Below are 20,711 nucleotides of genomic sequence, written 5' to 3' on the forward strand. Positions count from 1 at the left end.
AATTATGGAATTGCCCGACAATAAGCAAGGAGGCCGCTATACTACTTATGCCGATTATTGAAGGGCCCCCGGCGAGAGAAGGGTATATATTCCCCCGACCTCCGCGGGCGGAATATATAAACTCTCCCCGAATCTCACTGGCCTCCCCACAATAATCCTTGGCACAACTCGCTGCCACCAACCGATTTACGGTAACTATTAGCCGAACACACAGACGTGGGATTCAAGATCGAGATAACAGAACAGCTCAAGATTAATTATATACTTTAATCAGCCTAAAGCACACTAGAACTACAATATATACAATAGGGAATCTACAGAATATACATATGTCAGAGTACAGTTACAGATAAAGCATGGGTTACAAACAGGTATACAATTACATCAGTTACCTTGTTGCGTCTGGCCACAGGGGGGCGCTGTAGACCAGGTTTCCAGGATTCTTCCTCACAGGTCTTTCCCAACCAGGCCCCCGAGCAGAAGAACACTGGAAAATGGCCGAAGTAGGGTTATCAACCTGGGCAGATCCAGGTCCCCTCCTACCTTCGTGACCTCACAGGGAAGCACTGCCACTCCCCCTGCATGGATCAGAATTATCCAGCAAAGGGGATATTGGCCATAACTTTGCCTGGGAGCGTCGTAGGCGGGCGCCAATGCTCTCATTGTGACAGTTATGAATTTAGCTACAGAACGAGGGGACTCATGACCTGTCTACGAGTTCCCATATGGCTGATATCACGCCTGGGGTATTTCCCAAGCTCCCCCTTCCATAAAAAAGGTGTGCCAGCATCGTCCGCCTGCGCAAACACCATTTTTATGGTTGCCATATTTATCGGAGATATGGCTTGCGAGATATGAACCATTTTTTACTGGAGTCGTTCTGTCTGGCTACTTCCAAGCCTTGCTAATGAGATACAACTCTTGTTACAGGGTGACGGCAGGGAGCCATCCTGTGTCCATTGTCCGCACAACATCTCATCTCCATATCAGAGGAGATGGCTGTTGGAGGTGTAAGTGGGATGTGACACCTTCACAGATGCTGGACATTTGAGCACAAGAAGGGAGGGGGGCACTGCCAGGGAGTGATGAGAGCAATTATGACTTCTAGTCATAATTCCTCTTCATATCCCAGGATTTACCTCACAGGTGGTATCCCCCTTTCATCTCAATCAGGATATCGTCTTACCTTCTTTGTGTCCTCATCCAGTTCATCAATGTGAAAAGGATTTGCATTTGTTGGATCTGGTGAGAGCACTCAGAATCTACATTTCCCGCACGGCGCCTCTGCGCCGCTCGGATGCACTCTTTGTCCTTGTCGCTGGTCAGCGTAAAGGGTCGCAAGCTTCCAAATCCACCCTGGCTCGGTGGATCAAGGAACCAATTCTTGAAGCCTACCGTTCTGCTGGGATTCCGGTTCCCTCAGGGCTGAAGGCCCATTCTACCAGAGCCGTGGGTGCGTCCTGGGCATTACGGCACCAGGCTACGGCTCAGCAGGTGTGCCACGCGGCTACCTGGTCGAGTCTGCACACTTTTACCAAGCATTATCAGGTGCATACCTACGCTTCGGCGGACGCCAGCCTAGGTAGACAAGTCCTTCAGGCGGCGGTTGCCCACCTGTAGGAAAGGGCTGTTTTTACGGCCCTATCACGAGGTGTTATTTTACCCACCCAGGGACTGCTTTTGGACGTCCCAATTGTCTGGGTCTCCCAATTAGGAGCGACAAAAAAGAAGGGAATTTTGTTTACTTACCGTAAATTCCTTTTCTTCTAGCTCCAATTGGGAGACCCAGCACCCGCCCTGTTTTCTTAGGGATTTTTGTTTTTTCGGGTACACATGTTGTTCATGTTGAATGGTTTCAGTTCTCCGATGTTTCTTCGGATCGAATTTGTTTTTAAACCAGTTATTGGCTTTCCTCCTTCTTGCTCTTGCACTAAAACTGAGGAGCCCGTGATCCCACGGGGGTGTATAGGCAGAAGGGGAGGGGCTTTACACTTTTAAGTGTAGTGCTTTGTGTGGCCTCCGGAGGCAGTAGCTATACACCCAATTGTCTGGGTCTCCCAATTGGAGCTAGAAGAAAAGGAATTTACGGTAAGTAAACAAAATTCCCTTCTTTCATGTTATACCCCTGACCTGGGCTCTTATATACAGCATGTTAGAATGCTGTATAGAAGAGCCTGGTGGTGGTGGCCGCAGCTTATAGTCCAAAAAAGTGGTGACAGGTTCCCTTTAAGGTTTTGAACAATGTAGCATTGTATTGTTTGACCTGATAATAAAGAATTGCATTAATCATATAATAACTATCAGAGGCATCTGTTCTTAGAATTGTTTGTTGTGCTGCTCCTTTGTTATTCTTCCAGGCAATCTATGCATGGCTTGACATCTGGGCTTTACCAGTTGGGGGTGATACTATCCAATCAGTGCTGCCAGTGCCTTTCTGTATAGGACATATACCTTTGACAAAGTAACATCCAGTTGTAATTTTACTTAAAGGGAGCCAATCACCAGGATTTTTGTATATAAGCTAAAGCCAGTGCTATACTGGCACTATCAGGCTGATTCTATACATACCTATAGTGGCCAGCTCGGAGGTTTAGGTTTTGAAATCTAAAAAAGTAAAGTTTATAAAATTAGCTGCTTATTGAGTGACAGTTGCACTGTAGCAGATGATATTTGTCTGTGGAAGGACCTGTGTGAGGTCATATCCATGTGACCAGAAGGGGCGGGGCCTCAGTCACCAAAGCTGGATACCAGATCACATGGGTATGACCTCACACAGGTCCTGCAAGAGACACAGTGAGTCGTTTTGTATAATGCTTATGCTAATTCTAACGGGTAGGGGATAACTATGAATATATGATCTGATCCTCAGCTGCTGTCACTCAACAAGCAGCTAATTTTATAAACTTCACTTTTTTGGATTTCAAAACCTAAACATCCGAGCTGACCACTGCAGGTATGTATAGAATCAGCCTGATAGTGCCAGGATAGCACTGGCTTTAGCTTATATACGAAAATCCTGGTGATTGGTTCCCTTTAATAATTGAAAGAAAGAATAATGGAGGATCAGCACAACACAGAATTCTGACATTAATGGTGGCAGTTCCCCCATAGAGCACATAGCTGTTACTCACTCTGCTTTATTCCAGCCACTGTAGTGGATCTGTCCGGCCAGGGTCTGCAGAAGCTGAGCCCTCTACTACCATGTAGTGCTGACACTCGGACGCTCATTTTGGACAAGAATCAGATCATTAAATTGGAACACCTAGAGAAATGCAAAAATCTCACACAGGTTGGTAAATAAGATGCTGCAATACAAGTTTATGGGGTATTGTGAATCATCAATGTCGCTCAGAAAGACCGCAGCAATACTCCAGCACTATACTATTGGAATCTTGAAATCTGTGCACCCTTATCTTGTAGAGGATTTGTATATTTTTTACAGATTTCAAACTTTTTAATGCAGCGAGCAAAATCTGCATTGTAAATCCTCCAATCTTCAGTGTAACCTTCCATGTCTTCCTATACGGCAGTCAGAACTCTAAGTAAACAGCTATCTCTTGTATTCCCCTTATGTCAGCTCTCTGTAGCCAATAACCGTCTTGTCCGGATGATGGGGGTTTCCAAACTGGTCCATCTACGAGTCCTGAATCTACCTCACAACAGTATAGGATATGTGGAAGGACTTAAAGATTTGCTGCATTTGGAATGGCTTAACTTAGCCGGAAACAATTTAAAGGTATGTGTGTAAAAAAAACGTGGTACCACTTTAGTAGGAAAACAAATACCATCGATGTATCTACAGTAGTAGTCGGCTTTGTGTACTAAATTGGTGTTTTGGTGCACAAAATCTGAGCAAAGGGAGAACATGGTATAAAATAATAATGAACCTATACTCGCCTGTAGAGTTGGTGCAAATCGATTTGCAGGACCCAGTCCAGCGACTAGGTCAGTATTCTGTGGCTGTTGGGTAGGAACCCCGACAATTACCTCGTACAACCTGGAATCAACTTTTTTTTTTCTTTTGATTAGCTGGTCTAGCGTAACAGCACTGGGGCACCATATTGCAATGTTAGCATCATGCCAGGCCGCCTATTTCAATATGGAGTTGTCGATGCCATCAGGTAAGAGGCAGTTGGCTCCTGTCTGAAGGTCACGGAATGCTGAACGCACTGATGGACTGGATCTTGCACATCAGTTTGCACCAACTCTACTCCCTGTCTTTGTTTGCGTGGCTGCAGTCAATCATTAGCCTCAGTCGTATTGTTTTGTACATGGCTGAGGCCAGTGATAGGCTGCAGCTATTTATGGGGGTGCCAGGCATTTTGAAAGGGTAATGTATGCACTTCTTCAAGATGGTTTATCATTATTTGGACTAAACTCTTTTAATACCTCAAGCTTGCAGTGTTTGTACAAAATAAAACTAATATGTATTATATTTGAGTTGTTAAACCCTTCACAACATCTGCCATATATGTACAGTACCACGGAAGGTGTGTTCCCACAAACCGCTGGCTGTATGCATTTGGTGGTACCATCGAGCCACCTTAATGAGGCACCTGCAAAATAATCAGCAGATGTCAGCTGTGTATCCTAGCTAACACCCTGCTGTAACGCCCATGATCAGTGCTAGCAGCGATCATGGGCGTTTAACCACTTTGCTGCTGTTAATAGTGACAGCAACATCGATCAGCATAGCAGAATGAGCGAGCGCCCTCTCTGCTCTGAACAGCACAACACGATTGCGATTGTGTTGTGCCGATAGTCTCCTGGTCCAAATAATGGCTGTGCGGTCACCCAGGTATGGTGGCCTGTGAGGTCTCGCCATGAGCCAGTCACTGATCCAATGCCCTGAAGTGTAAAACATTGCAGAGTGTTAGATCAGCGATCAGGCAAGGAAGGTTGATGTCCTATCCTGAAACTAGGTAAAAAAGTAAAACAAAAAAAAAGTAAAAATATATGTGTGTGTATGTATGTATATGTATGTATATGTGTATATATATATATATATCTATCTATATCATAAAAGAAAAAAATATTCCACCAATATATATTTATGTAAAAATAAACATAAGTTCTCACGTTTGGTATCGCCAAGTTCAGAACGACCCGCTCTATACAATGCTCACACTAGTTAACCCCTTCAGTGACAACCTTATAAAAAAAAAAAGTGGCAAAAAACTATGCATTTTCATCATACCACCAAAAAAGTAGAATAAAACGTAATTAAATGTTACATGTAAAAATGGTAACTCTGAATGTCATTTTGTCCCTCAAAAAATAAGCCCCAACTCAGCTCTGTCCACAGAAAAATAAAGAGCTCCAGCTCTCACAATATAGTAATACAAAAATGTTTTTTCTTTGTCGCTCCATTGGGAGACCCAGACAATTGGGTGTATAGGCTATGCCTCCGGAGGCCGCACAAAGTATTACACCAAAAGTGTAAAGCCCCTCCCCTTCTGCGTATACACCCCCCGTGCTCCCACGGGCTCCTCAGTTTTTTGCTTTGTGCGAAGGAGGCAGACATGCACGCATAGCTCCACAGCTTAGTCAGCAGCAGCTGCTGACTATGTCGGATGGAAGAAAAGAGGGCCCATAACAGGGCCCCCAGCATGCTCCCTTCTCACCCCACTCTTGTCGGCGGTGTTGTTAAGGTTGAGGTATCCATTGCGGGTACGGAGGCTGGAGCCCACATGCTGTTTTCCTTCCCCATCCCCCTTAGGGCTCTGGGTGAAGTGGGATCCTATCGGTCTCCAGGCACATGAGACCGTGCTCCATCCACAGCTCCTGAGGACTCTGCTGGATAGGAGCCGAGTATCGTTCAGGGACATGGCCCTGCTACTTTGAGGTACTCTGTGTCCCCGTGGGGACCGCGCACAGCAACACTCCAGCATTGCTGGGTGTGCTAGTGCACCGGGGACCGCGGCGCTGACTGCGTTTGTGCCATTACACACTGCAGCGTCGCTGAGTGTGTTAGTGTATGGGGACTGCCGCGCTGACCGCCGCTGCCATTGTTATCACTGCGGCGCGGCTGGGACTGTTAGTGCGCCGGGGACTTCCGCGCCGACCGCGCTTATACGGCGGCCGCGCTGATAACTCGAGTCCCTGGCTTTTGCGGCCTAGTCTCTTTTTCTTCCCGCCCCCAGCCCTGCCAGTCAGGTGAAGGGCGGGACGCTGTACAGGACGGCAGCACTGAGGGCTGGAGCATGCTTTGCATACTCCACCCCCCTCACTGTGCACAGTGGGGCACCAGTTCCCGCACTTTCTGGGTCACGCCCACGGCTCCCTCCTCTCCTCAGGACGCCGGCAGCCATTCCTGTCAGCTCCCCTGACGCTGCAGAGGGGAGACAAGCTCTGGGGGACCCAGGCAGGGATGCTGGTGGCCACACAACCGCTTTAAGCGGGCGGTAATCAGCACCTGAGGTGCTGGCCCCACTTGTGCTGAAGTGTAATTATAGATTATATGTTTATAGGCTATACTTTACACTGTATGGTGCACGGTGGATTTCTGGCTATATACCCTATTGTGTTGCTCAGGGGAGACAACAGCATGGCACCCACAAGAGGCAGGGGTGCCAAAACACAGGCTTACTATGCTGCCTGCGCCGCATGTACGACCTCGCTACCGGCAGGTTCCACTGACCCTCATTGTGTGCACTGCTCGGCCCCTGTGGCACTTGCTCAGCCAGAGCCTCTGCTAAGGGGGGCCCAGGGGGAACCACCAGCTAACACTGTGCAGGTGACAGGGACGGAGTTTGCAGTTTTTACTGACAGACTTTCTGAAACTATAGCTAAGATTCTAGAAGCTTTGCAGTTCAGACCGGTATCTCAGACCATGGGCACTGTGGAATCATTGCCCCCTGGTTCCCCTCAGTTGGAACAACAATGTTCCCCCGGGGTGTCTCATAGATCCCAGGGTGAGGTCTCTGACACGGACCGCAGCCCCAAACCGCCTAAGCGAGCTCGCTGGGAAATCCCCTCGACCTCATCACATTGTTCAGGGTCTCAGAAGGGGGACTCTCTGTATGATGAAGCGGAGGTAGCTGATCAGGATTCAGATCCTGAGGCCGCTCTCAACCTTGATACTCCTGATGGTGACGCCATAGTGAATGATCTTATCGCGTCCATACATCAAATGTTGGATATTTCTCCCTCGGCTCCTCCAGTGGAGGAGTCAGCCTCTCAGCAGGAGAAATTCCGTTTCAGGTTCCCCAAGCGTACAACGAGTATGTTTCTGTATCACTCAGACTTCAGAGAGACAGTCCAGAAACACCGAGTTTGTCCAGATAAGCGTTTTTTTCCAAGCGCCTTAAGGATACACGTTATCCCTTCCTCCCCGGACGTGGTCAAGGGCGGGACTCAGTGTCCCAAGGTGGATCCTCCAATCTCCAGACTGGCGGCTAGATCCATAGTTGCTGTTGAAGATGGGGCTTCACTCAAGGATGCCACTGACAGACAGATGGAGCTCTGGTTGAAATCCATCTATCAAGCTATCGGCGCGTCTTTTGCTCCAGCATTCGCAGCCGTATGGGCACTCCAAGCTATTGCAGCGGGTCAAGCGCAAATTGACGCACTCAGACGTACGTCTGCGCCGCAAGTGGCGTCCATAACTTCTCAAACGTCGGCATTTGCGTCCTACGCTATTAATGCTGTCCTGGACTCTGCGAGCCTACGGCGGTTGCAGCCGACAATTCGGTGGCAATACGCAGAGCCTTGTGGCTACGGGAATGGAAGGCAGATTCGGCTTCCAAAAAGTGCTTAACCGGTTTGCCATTTTCTGGCGACCGTTTGTTTGGTGAGAGGCTGGATGAAATCATCAAACAATCCATGGGAAAGGAAACATCCTTACCCCAGGCCAAACCAAAATTACCCCAACAGAGGAGGGGACAGTCGAGGTTTCGGTCCTTTCGGGGTGCGGGCAGGTCCCAATTCTCCTCGTACAAAAGGCCTCAGAAGGATCAGAGGAACTCCGATCCATGGCGGTCTAAGTCAGAGACATTCTGTCTCACGGTTACAGGGTAGAGTTCGGCTCTCGTCCTCCGACTCGATTTTTCAGAACATCTCCGCCTCCCGAGCGAGCCGATGCTCTTCTGCAGGCGCTGGGCACTCTGAAGACAGAAGGAGTGGTGGTCCCTGTTCCTCTTCAGCAACAGGGTCACGGTTTTTACTCCAACCTGTTTGTGGTTCCAAAGAAGGACGGGTCTTTCCGTCCTGTCCTGGACCTAAAACTGCTCAACAAACACGTAAAGACCAGGCGGTTCCGGATGGAATCCCTCCGCTCCGTCATCGCCTCAATGTCCCAAGGAGATTTCCTTGCATTGATCGATATCAAAGATGCTTATCTCCACGTACCGATTGCTCCAGAGCATCAGCGCTTCCTGCGCTTCGCCATAGGAGACGAACACCTGCAGTTCGTGGCACTGCCGTTCGGCCGGGCGACAGCCCCACGGGTTTTCACCAAGGCCATGGCTGCAGTAGTTGCGGTCCTCCACTCTCAGGGTCACTCGGTGATCCCTTACTTAGACGATCTGCTGGTCAAGGCTCCCTCTCAAGAGGCATGCCAGCACAGCCTCACCGTGACTCTGGAGACTCTCCAGAGTTTCGGGTGGATCATCAATTTCCAAAGTCAAATCTGACACCGGCCCAATCGCTGGCATATCTTGGCATGGAGTTTCATACCCTCTCAGCGATAGTGAAGCTTCCGCTGAACAAGCAGCGCTCACTGCAGACGGGGGTGCAATCTCTCCTTCAAGGTCAATCACACCCCTTGAGGCGCCTCATGCACTTCCTGGGGAAGATGGTGGCAGCAATGGAGGCAGTCCCGTTCGCGCAGTTTCACCTGCGTCCTCTTCAATGGGACATCCTACGCAAATGGGACAGGAAGCCGACGTCCCTCGACAGGAACGTCTCCCTCTCTCAGGCAACCAAAGCTTCCCTTCGGTGGTGGCTTCATCCCACTTCATTATCGAAGGGGAAATCCTTCCTACCCCCATCCTGGGCGGTGGTCACGACGGACGCGAGTCTGTCAGGGTGGGGAGCAGTTTTTTCTCCACCACAGGGCTCAGGGTACGTGGACTCGGCAAGAGTTCTCACTTCAGATCAATGTTCTGGAGATCAGGGCAGTGTATCTAGCCCTAAAAGCGTTCCAGCAGTGGCTTGAAGGCAAGCAGATCCGAATTCAGTCGGACAACTCCACAGCGGTGGCTTACATCAACCACCAATGAGGAACACGCAGTCGGCAAGCCTTCCAGGAGGTCCGGCGGATTTTGATGTGGGTGGAAGCCACAGCCTCCACCATCTCCGCAGTTCACATCCCGGGCGTGGAAAACTGGGAAGCAGATTTTCTCAGTCGCCAGGGCATGGACGCAGGGGAATGGTCCCTTTACCCGGACGTGTTTCAGGAGATCTGTTGCCGCTGGGGGATGCCGGACGTCGACCTAATGGCATCCCGGCACAACAACAAGGTCACGGCATTCATGGCACGTTCTCACGATCACAGAGCTCTGGCGGCAGACGCCTTAGTTCAGGATTGGTCGCAGTTTCAACTACCTTATGTGTTTCCTCCGCTGGCACTGTTGCCCAGAGTGTTACGCAAGATCAGGACCGACTGCCGCCGCGCCATCCTCGTCGCTCCAGACTGGCCGAGGAGGTCGTGGTACCCGGATCGGTGGCATCTCACGGTCGGCCAACCGTGGGCACTACCAGACCGACCAGACTTGCTGTCTCAAGGGCCGTTTTTCCATCTGAATTCTGCGGCCCTCAACCTGACTGTGTGGCCATTGAGTCCTGGATCTTAGCGTCTTCAGGATTATCTCAAGAGGTCATTGCCACTATGAGACAGGCTAGGAAACCAACGTCCACCAAGATCTACCACAGGACGTGGAAAATATTCCTGTCATGGTGCTCTGATCAGGGTCTTTCTTCCTGGCCATTTGCCTTGCCCACTTTTCTGTCCTTTCTTCAGTCCGGATTGGAAAAGGGTTTGTCGTTTGGCTCCCTTAAGGGACAAGTCTCTGCGCTCTCTGTGTTTTTTTTTCAGAAGCGCTTGGCCAGACTTCCACAGGTACGCACGTTCCTGCAGGGGGTTTGTCACATCGTCCCTCCTTACAAACGTCCGTTGGAACCCTGGGATCTGAACAGGGTGCTGATGGTTCTTCAGAAACCACCGTTCGAGCCAATAAGGGATATTTCTCTCACACGCCTTTCGCAGAAAGTGGTTTTCCTAGTAGCAGTCACTTCACTTCGGAGAGTGTCTGAGCTAGCAGCATTGTCATGCAAAGCCCCTTTCCTGGTGTTTCACCAGGACAAGGTGGTTCTGCGCCCGGTTCCGGAATTTTTACCTAAGGTGGTATCCCCTTTTCATCTCAATCAGGATATCTCCTTACCCTCTTTTTGCCCTCATCCAATTCACCAATGTGAAAAGGATTTGCACTTGTTAGATCTGGTGAGAGCACTCAGACTCTACATTTCTCGTACGGCGCCCCTGCGCCGCTCGGATGCACTCTTTGTCCTTGTCGCTAGCCAGCGTAAAGGGTCACAGGCTTCCAAATCAACCCTGGCTCGGTGGATCAAGGAACCAATTCTCGAAGCTTACCGTTCTGCTGGGCTTCCGGTTCCCTCAGGGCTGAAGGCCCATTCTTCCAGAGCCGTGGGTGCGTCCTGGGCTTTGAGGCACCAGGCTACGGCTCAACAGGTGTGTCAGGCGGCTACCTGGTCGAGCCTGCACACTTTCACGAAACACTATCAGGTGCATACCTATGCTTCGGCGGATGCCAGCCTAGGTAGGCGAGTCCTTCAGGCGGCGGTTGCCCACCTGTAGGACGGAGCCGTTACGGCTCTATTATGAGGTATTATTTACCCACCCAGGGACTGCTTTTGGACGTCCCAATTGTCTGGGTCTCCCAATGGAGCGACAAAGAAGAAGGGAATTTTGTTTACTTACCGTAAATTCCTTTTCTTCTAGCTCCAATTGGGAGACCCAGCACCCGCCCCTGTTTTTTTGTGTACACATGTTGTTCATGTTGAATGGTTTCAGCTCTCCGATATTCCTTCGGATTGAATTTACTTTAAACCAGTTTATAATTTTTTTCCTCCTTCTTGCTTTTGCACCAAAACTGAGGAGCCCGTGGGAGCACGGGGGGTGTATACGCAGAAGGGGAGGGGCTTTACACTTTTGGTGTAATACTTTGTGCGGCCTCCGGAGGCATAGCCTATACACCCAATTGTCTGGGTCTCCCAATTGGAGCTAGAAGAAAAGGAATTTACGGTAAGTAAACAAAATTCCCTTCTTTTCTATAAAAAATTACATAAATATGGTATTGCTGTAATTATACTGACCAAAAGAATAAATCTGTCTCATTAATTTAACCACATTATGAACGGCATAAATATGACCCCCACTCTGGTCCGTCATCTGTCAATGGAAATACAGTATAGGGGGCTTCCACGTTACTGGCAGAACAAAGGCTCTGGAAAAAAGTGCTACTTCTAGTGTCTAAAGACACGTTCCACATCCAAGATGGTGGTCGAAAGTGACGTCGCGAGAGTTGCTACATCTTCTATGGCGACCAGAAAGGATGTGTTGTGTTCCAGTGATACACTTCACCGGCATTCTGAATGCCTTTGAGACAAACTGGGCTATATGCATTTAACACCTTTCTGGCATCCAGAAGTGATGCAATTTGATCTATTTTGATACCAGTAAGTAGCTTTGTCCGATATATGAGGAAACCTGTCAAGAGCTGGCTATGCCCTCAAATGTTGTAGTGGGTATGGGGACCTCTTCCCTCATTGATATCATTGATATTCAGATAGTTATTTGATTAATGTCTCAATGGTGAGAGAGTTCCATTTATTTGCTGTTTTGAGCTTCCTTTTTTCCCTGTATTTTACTCATGGGTATATTGGTAATACATGAATTGTCAGCAGTATGAGACTATATTGTTTAAAGGGGTTATCCGGCTTATTTTGACTTTTTTTTTATTATTTCCCTATTGGGCTACATTGGGGCAGGTAAATAGATGGGGACCACTTACCTGCCCTGCTGTCAGCCCCTCTCCCCCGGCTCAGAGCGGTCATATGACTGCTCCTGCCACGATTTTGCTTCTTCCGGTCATTTCATGTCAACAGGGGCAGGACCATGTTGACATGCAAATCTGTGAACAGCATGTTGCCGCCCTCCTGGGCGGGAACAGTGCGTGGAGTCCCCTTCCCCCTTCCCCGCAGCCTCCCATGCATTCCGCCGTACCCCATACTCTCCCCGCATCCTCCCCCGTCACTGCTGTGGGACCCGTGACCTGGGGGAGGGGCTTAGCGGCGGCTGCCGTGGTGTCACCGCGAGCACCGGGCCCCCTGCTCAGGATCGCACATTTAAGAGCACTGATGAGAGGGAGCGCTTCGCTTCTTCTCATCACTGTTCCGCTGTCTGTGTCTGCTAGTTCAGGACAGCAGTGAGGTCACTACTGTGCTGATATGGCCTGGCCAGACCAGACAGCGGACGAACGTGGAGCGCCGTGTGTGTGTGGGCAGGGGGGGGTGCAGAGCCCGGTGTGTGTGTGTGTGTGTGTGTGTGTGTGTGTGTGTGTGTGTGTGCAGAGCCCTATGTGGTGGGGGATGCAGAGCCCGATGTGGGGCTGTTATTTCCAATGCTAGAGTGATAACAGGTCAGGTGCTGGGGCAGAATACTGACAGGGAATGTGTGTGCAGGGGGCGGGAAGGGGGCGGGGCTGGACACTGAGGGCGGGGGGTGGGGCTAGACACTGAGGCTGGGTGGGGCCAGCTGTGACTGAGGTTTTGCACAGGAAGTTGTCATGTTTTCTGGAGCTGAATGTAAACAAAGAGCTGCAGAGAATAAAGGGATAATTCAAGAGGAACAAAAGTTAGAAAACAAAAAATAACAATGTAGGGATGTTTTCTTTTTCGCTCCTAATTGGGAGACCCAGACAGTGGTGTATAGCTACTGCCTCTGGAGGCCGCACAAAGAACTACACTTAAAAGTGTAAGGCCCCTCCCCTTCTGGCTATACACCCTCCCGTAGGAGTACGGATTCCTCAGTTTTAGCTTTGTGCGCAGGAGGTCAGACACGCACGCATAGCTCCATTGTTTTTAGTCAGCAGCAGCTGCTGACTATGTCGGATGGAAGAAAAGAGGGCCCATACAGGGCTCCCAGCATGCTCCCTTCTCACCCCACTGTATGTCGGAGGTGTTTGTAAGGTTGAGGTACCCATTGCGGGTACGGCGGCAGGAGCCCACATGCTGATTCCTTCCCCATCCCTTTTTACAGGGCTCTGGGTGAAGTGGGATTTACTGGTCTCCAGGCACTGAGACCGTGCTCCATCTACAGCCCCTGGAGAAGATGCTGGATGGTGCGGAGTACATCAGGGACATGGCCCTGCTTCCTCAAGGTACTCTGTGTCCCCGTGCATTTGGCGCTCACACCGCAGCATGCTGGGTGTTGTAGTGCGCCGGGGGACATCAGCGCTACGGCGCTTGTGCCATGGCCTCATTCAGCTTCGCTGAAGCAGGCACACTTCTGGGAATCGGTCGCGCCGGCCGCTGGGACTGCGGCGCGGCTGGCACTTGTGGTGCGCCGGGGACTTCAGCGCGGCCCGCGCTTTTACGGCGGCCGCGCTGATAACTCGAGTCCCCGGCTTTTGCGGCCTGCTTCCGTTCGTTCCCGCCCCCAGACCTGCCAGTCAGGAGAGGGGCGGGACGCTGGCCAGTGCATCAGCGCCGAGGGCTGGAGTCGTTTTTACATACTCCAGCCCTCACAATCGGCACAGAGGGGACACTGTTTCCCGCACTTTTGTTTGGAAACTCCCACGGACCGCCCCTCTCCACAGACGCCGGCAGCCATTCCTGCTGACACGCTGAGCTGCAGAGGGGAGCCGGGGAGACCCAGACAAGGAATTCTGCGCCTCTTACCCGCTATTCAGCGGGCGGTAAGCAGCCCTCAGGGCTCACCCCCTCTTGTGCCAGTAGTATTCTTAGTATTTTGTTTCTACAAATACTTGGTATTACATAGCGCTGGTCGCCCTTTGGCTATAGACTCTCTCACATTGCAGAGAGCCAGCAGCATGTCGTCCGTAAAACGCAAGGGTGCCAAGGCACAGACATTATATGCTTCCTGCACCGCATGTGGGACTTTTCTACCGGCAGGCTCCACGGACCCCCATTGTGTGCAGTGCTCGGCCCCTGCGGCGCTTGCACAGTCGGGACCTCTGCTGGACGTGACCCAGGGTGTACCACCTGTGAATGCTGTCCAAGTGACAGGAACTGAGTTTGCAGCTTTTGCTGACAGAATGTCTCTCACTATGTCACAAATTCTTGACACATTGCGAGCTAGGCCTGTACTTCAGGCCACGGACACTGTGCAATCATTGCCCCCTGGTCCCCCTCAGCTGAATTACCTCCAAGCTCCGGGACGGGCATATACACCTCAGGGTGAAGACTCTGACTCGGACGATGGCCCCGGGCAGCCTAAGCGGGCTCGCTATGACGGGCCTTCACATTCATCTCAATGGTCAGGATCCCAGCGAGATGAATCTATGGGTGATGAGGCGGACGTAACTGATCAGGATTCTGATCCTGGGACCGCTCTCAATCTAGATACACCAGATGGTGACGCCATAGTTAATGATCTTATATTTAACATCAATAAGATGTTAAATATTTCCCCACCAGCTCCTCTTGTAGAGGAGTCAGCTTCGCAGCACGAGAGAATCCATTTCAGATACCCTAAGCGTACATTAAGCACTTTTCTGGACCACGCTGACTTTAGAGACGCAATCCAGAAACCCCACGCTTATCCTGAAAGGCGTTTTTCTAAACGGCTTAAAGATACACGCTATCCTTTTCCCCCTGAGGTGGTCAAGGGTTGGACCCAGTGTCCAAAAGTGGATCCTCCAATTTCCAGGCTTGCAGCTAGATCCTTGGTTGCAGTTGAAGATGGAGCGGCACTTAAAGATGCCACTGACAGGCAGATGGAGCTCTGGCTGAAATCCATCTATGAAGCGATTGGAGCGTCATTAGCGCCTTCTTTTGCGGCCGTATGGGCACTCCAAGCTATCTCAGCCGGGCTTGCGCGAGTCGACTCAGTCACACGTGCATTTGCCCCGCAGGTAGCACCATTGACCTCGCAAATGGCGGCATTCGCGTCGTACGCGATTAATGCTGTTCTTGACGCTACAAGCCGCACGGCAGTGGCGTCAGCCAACTCCGTTGTTTTGCGTAGGGCCCTGTGGTTGAGACATTGGAAAGCAGATTCTCATTCCAAGAAGTGCTTAACCAATTTGCCTTTTTCTCGTGACCGATTGTTTGGAGAGCGTTTGGATGAAATCATCAAACACTCCAAGGGTAAGGACTCATCCTTACCGCAACACAGACAAAACAAACCCCAACAGAGGAAGGGTCAGTCTGGTTATCGGTCCTTTCGAGGACCGGGCAGGTCCCAATTCGCCTCGTCAAAAAAGACTCAAAAAGACCAGAGACGCTCAGATTCTTGGAGGTCTCAGTCACGCCCAAAAAGGACAGCCGGAGGAACCGTTGCCAAGACGGCGTCCTCCTGACTTGCGGTCTCCGATTCCCACACCCGCGGTCGGTGGGAGGCTTTCCCACTTTGGCGACATTTGGCTGTCACGCGTCAAAGACCGTTGGGTGAGGGATGTTCTGTCTCACGGGTACAGGATAGAGTTCAGTTCTCGTCCGCCAACTCGTTTCTTCAGAACTTCTCCACCACCAGACCGAGCCGATGCTCTGTTGCAGGCGGTGGCCGCTCTAAAGGCGGAAGGAGTGGTGACCTCCGTCCCTCTTCAGGAACAAGGTCACGGTTTTTACTCCAATCTGTTTGTGGTCCCAAAAAAGGACGGATCGTATCGACCCGTCCTGGATCTAAAGTTGCTCAACAGACACGTAAAAGTCAGGAGGTTCCGGATGGAATCCCTACGCTCCGTCATAGCCTCAATGTCTCAAGGAGATTTTCTAGCATCAATAGATATCAAAGATGCGTATCTCCACGTGCCGATTGCACCAGAGCATCAGCGTTTCCTACGCTTCGTCATACACGACGAACACCTGCAGTTCGTAGCGTTACCTTTCGGTCTGGCAACAGCCCCCCGGGTCTTCACCAAAGTCATGGCAGCAGTAGTAGCTGTTCTGCACTCGCAGGGTCACTCGGTCATCCCGTATCTAGACGACCTGCTTATAAAGGCACCCTCTCAAGAGGCATGCCAACACAGTCTGAAGGTGGCACTAGACACTCTCCAGAGTTTCGGGTGGATTATCAACTTTCCAAAGTCTCATCTAACCCCGACCCAATCTCTGACTTATCTTGGCATGGAGTTTCATACTCTCTCAGCGATAGTGAGGCTTCCACTGGACAAGCAGTGCTCGCTACGGACTGGAGTGCAATCTCTCCTTCAGAGCCAGTCGCACTCACTGAGGCGCCTCATGCATTTCCTAGGAAAGATGGTAGCAGCAATGGAGGCAGTCCCGTTCGCGCAGTTTCATCTGCGCCCTCTACAATGGGACATTCTACGCCAATGGGATGGGAAATCGACGTCCCTCGACAGGACTGTCTCCCTCTCTCAGACTGCCAAGGACTCTCTGCGTTGGTGGCTTCTCCCCACCTCATTGTCACAGGGAAAGTCGTTCCTTCCCCCGTCCTGGGCAGTGGTCACGACGGATGCGAGCCTATCAGGGTGGGGAGCGGTGTTTCTCCACCACAGGGCTCAGGGGACGTGGACTCAGGAAGAGTCCACCCTGCAGATCAATGTTCTGGAAATCAGAGCAATCTATCTTGCCCTGCGAGCCTTCCAACAATGGCTGGAAGGCAAGCAGATTCGGATTCAGTCGGACAATTCCACGGCGGTGGCGTACATCAACCACCAAGGGGGAACACGCAGTCGCCAAGCTTTTCAAGAAGTCCAGCGGATTTTGACGTGGGTGGAAAGCAGAGCGTCCACCATATCCGCAGTTCACATCCCAGGCGTGGAAAACTGGGAAGCAGACTTTCTCAGTCGCCAGGGCATGGACGCAGGAGAATGGTCCCTTCACCCGGACGTGTTTCAGCAGATCTGTTGCCGCTGGGGGACGCCGGACGTCGATCTGATGGCGTCACGGCACAACAACAAGGTCCCAGTTTTCATGGCACGGTCTCACGATCACCGAGCGCTGGCGGCAGACGCCTTGGTTCAGGATTGGTCGCAATTCCGACTCCCCTATGTGTTCCCACCTCTAGCATTGTTACCCAGAGTTCTCCGGAAAATCAAGTCCGACTGCCATCGAGCCATACTCGTCGCTCCAGATTGGCCAAGAAGGTCGTGGTACCCGGATCTGTGGCATCTCACGGTAGGCCAACCGTGGACACTACCAAACCGTCCAGATTTGCTGTCTCAAGGGCCGTTTTTCCATCTGAATTCTGCGGCCCTGAACCTGACTGTGTGGCCATTGAGTCCTGGATCCTAGCGGCCTCAGGTTTATCTCATGAAGTTGTTGCCACAATGAGACAGGCTAGAAAACCTTCCTCAGCTAAGATCTATCACAGGACGTGGAAGATATTCTTAGCGTGGTGCTTGGCTCAAGGGTTTTCTCCCTGGCCATTTGCATTGCCAATTTTTCTTTCCTTCCTGCAGTCTGGGTTGGAAAAAGGTTTGTCGCTTAGCTCGCTTAAGGGTCAAGTCTCCGCGCTATCCGTATTCTTTCAGAAGCGCTTGGCACGGCTTTCTAAAGTACGCACGTTTCTCCAAGGAGTTTGTCATATCGTTCCTCCTTACAGACGGCCATTGGAACCCTGGGATCTGAACAAGGTTCTCATTGCTCTCCAGAAGCCGCCTTTCGAGCCTTTGAAAGAGGTTCCCCTTTCTCGGCTTTCACAAAAGGTAGTTTTTCTTGTGGCGGTCACGTCTCTTCGAAGAGTGTCCGAGCTAGCGGCGTTATCTTGCAAATCTCCCTTCCTGGTGTTTCACCAAGACAAGGTAGTACTGCGTCCAATTCCAGAGTTTTCTCCCAAGGTGGTTTCTTCCTTTCATCTCAATCAGGATATCACTTTGCCATCTTTGTGTCCGCATCCAGTTCACCAATTTGAAAAGGGTTTACATCTGTTGGACCTGGTGAGAGCACTCAGGATTTACATTTCTCGCACGGCGTCTCTATGCCGTTCTGATGCGCTCTTTGTCCTAGTCGCTGGTCAGCATAAGGGATCGCAAGCTTCCAAATCCACCCTGGCGCGGTGGATCAAGGAACCAATTCTTCACACATACCGTTCTGCTGGGCTTCCGATTCCATCTGGACTGAAGGCCCATTCTACCAGAGCCGTGGGTGCGTCCTGGGCATTGCGGCATCAGGCTACGGCTCAGCAAGTGTGCCAGGCGGCTACCTGGTCGAGTCTGCACACGTTTACCAAACACTATCAAGTGCATACCTACGCTTCGGCAGATGCCAGCCTAGGTAGACAGGTCCTTCAGGCGGCGGTGGCCCACCTGTAGGAAGAGGCTGTCTGACAGCCCGTTCATGTGGTATCTTTTTACCCACCCAGGGACTGCTTTTGGACGTCCCACTGTCTGGGTCTCCCAATTAGGAGCGAAAAAGAAGAAGGGAATTTTGTTTACTTACCGTAAATTCCTTTTCTTCTAGCTCCAATTGGGAGACCCAGCACCCGCCCTATTTGTTCTTAGGGTTTCGTTTTTCGGGTGCACATGTTGTTCATGTTGTTTCTTAAGTTCTCCGATCTTGTTATCGGATTGAATTTGTTTTTGAAACTGTTATTGGCTTTCCTCCTTCTTGCTTTGGTACTAAAACTGAGGAATCCGTACTCCTACGGGAGGGTGTATAGCCAGAAGGGGAGGGGCCTTACACTTTTAAGTGTAGTTCTTTGTGCGGCCTCCAGAGGCAGTAGCTATACACCACTGTCTGGGTCTCCCAATTGGAGCTAGAAGAAAAGGAATTTACGGTAAGTAAACAAAATTCCCTTCTTATATGACAATACAGCACAGATTAGCTTAACAAAAAAATTTGAGTTTGTCGGACAACTCCTTTTAATAGGGATTTCTTTTAATGCACTTGATGGTTTGGGATTGATTTATCCCAGACACCAGAATTGAATGTAATGTTTGCGTCCTTATGACCTGGTGATTGTACTGTATATCCATAAATGTTTTGTTTTATATTCCAGTGTCATTGTTATTATACACATTAGACATATTGAGGCTATTTCTATTGTTTCGTGCTATTTTTATATATTTTTTTTTATCACACAGCATTTGCCACTATGTTGAGTGGCTCCATCAAGACTTACGTCTGAACCCCTGCAAAATGGCATCTGGGCGTATGCGCTGACGAGGCCATTGACTATTGACTAGCTGTATAAGGCCTCCAATAGGCCTTAGGCTATGTGTCCACGGTAGAATGTACCTGCGGATTTTTCTGCCTGAAAATCCGCGACTTTCGCGGCAAATCCGCACCCGCGGATTTGCCGCGGATTTGCCGCGGATTTTGATGCGGATTTTTTTTTTTTTTTTTCCCCATTCAAAGCCAAAAATCCGCACCAAATATGCACCAAACAATTGACATGCTGCAGATTTTTCCGGATCAAAATCCGCAGCAAATCCGCAGCGGAAAAATCCGCAGCATGGGCACAGCATTTCCAAAATGCCATTGAAATGGCTTGGAAGTGCTGCTGCTGCAGATTTTCGGCAAATCCGCGGCAAATCCGCGGCAAAATCCGCGGTAAATCCGCAGCGTGGGCACATAGCCTAATACAGCTGAAAATGATGCACAGTGTGACTCTATCTGTATCATTATAGTCAATAGCCACATCAGCACATACGTCCGGGTGCCATTTTGTATAGGTTTGGACCAAAGGCCGATGGAGCCGCTGAACATATGGCAAATGCTATGTGAACCCATCCTTCTGGAAAAACTGGGTAACGCCACACATTGTATGGCAGATCACTGTGCGGATCTGTGCTATGTACTGATTGCTTTGTTACTGGGCAATGAACGCTATATCCTAATGACTACTATTGTCTTCCTCAAGGCTATTGACCAGATAAACAATTGCACGTGCCTGCAGCATCTGGATTTATCAGACAATAACATCTCTCAGATTGGCGATCTCTCAAAGCTGTTATGTCTCAAGGTACGTTTACAAGAAGGTTTCTTACCACAAGATACTGTGATTGGAATGTATGGTCACTACAACCCAGGTCCAAATGTCCCATCCAGTGCTTTGCAGACATATATTTACTGTATATTTTTACACCATGCCATCTACTGATCTCGTCTTTCTTTACAGACCTTTCTCCTGCACGGAAACAACATTGCCTCTTTACGCACAGCCTCCACCAGCCTTCCACAGAATTTATCTATCTTGTCCCTAGCAGAGAATGAAATCCGAGACCTAAATGAGGTACGTCTTGCACTTCTAAGCAGAAATGGCATACTGTGGGCATAACAGGGGTAGGAAATCTAATGAATCCACGCTATGACCAGCATACACTTTAGATATCTGGCACAGCAACAATTCTATTTTTATTTTTGTCAAGGTGTACAACATGTTTTTTTTTTTCATCTTGTATAACTCCTTAATTTCTTATGAAATATTCTGGTTGCGTTTACAGAGTATACGTTTTCTTAGTTTTCCTGGATAGTAGTTTTTATCACCTTTTCTAGATAAACTGGAGTGGAACGTTAGCACTGTATAATTAGTCAGGGGCCAT

At 50.0% G+C, this 20,711-nt stretch overlaps 1 protein-coding gene across 1 annotated transcript in view; it reads left to right on the forward strand.

Moving 5' to 3' along the window:
- CEP97 (centrosomal protein 97) overlaps positions 1-20,711 on the forward strand; it is a 90,491-nt gene that overhangs the window by 18,106 nt on the left and 51,674 nt on the right. The window contains exons 2-5 of the mRNA XM_075334294.1: positions 3,147-3,289; positions 3,578-3,736; positions 20,030-20,131; positions 20,288-20,401. Coding sequence (XP_075190409.1) covers positions 3,147-3,289; positions 3,578-3,736; positions 20,030-20,131; positions 20,288-20,401 — 518 coding nt within the window. The remainder of the gene's footprint in view (positions 1-3,146; positions 3,290-3,577; positions 3,737-20,029; positions 20,132-20,287; positions 20,402-20,711) is intronic.

Source organism: Anomaloglossus baeobatrachus, chromosome 2, assembly GCF_048569485.1.
Source record: "Anomaloglossus baeobatrachus isolate aAnoBae1 chromosome 2, aAnoBae1.hap1, whole genome shotgun sequence".
Taxonomy (NCBI): domain Eukaryota; kingdom Metazoa; phylum Chordata; class Amphibia; order Anura; family Aromobatidae; genus Anomaloglossus; species Anomaloglossus baeobatrachus.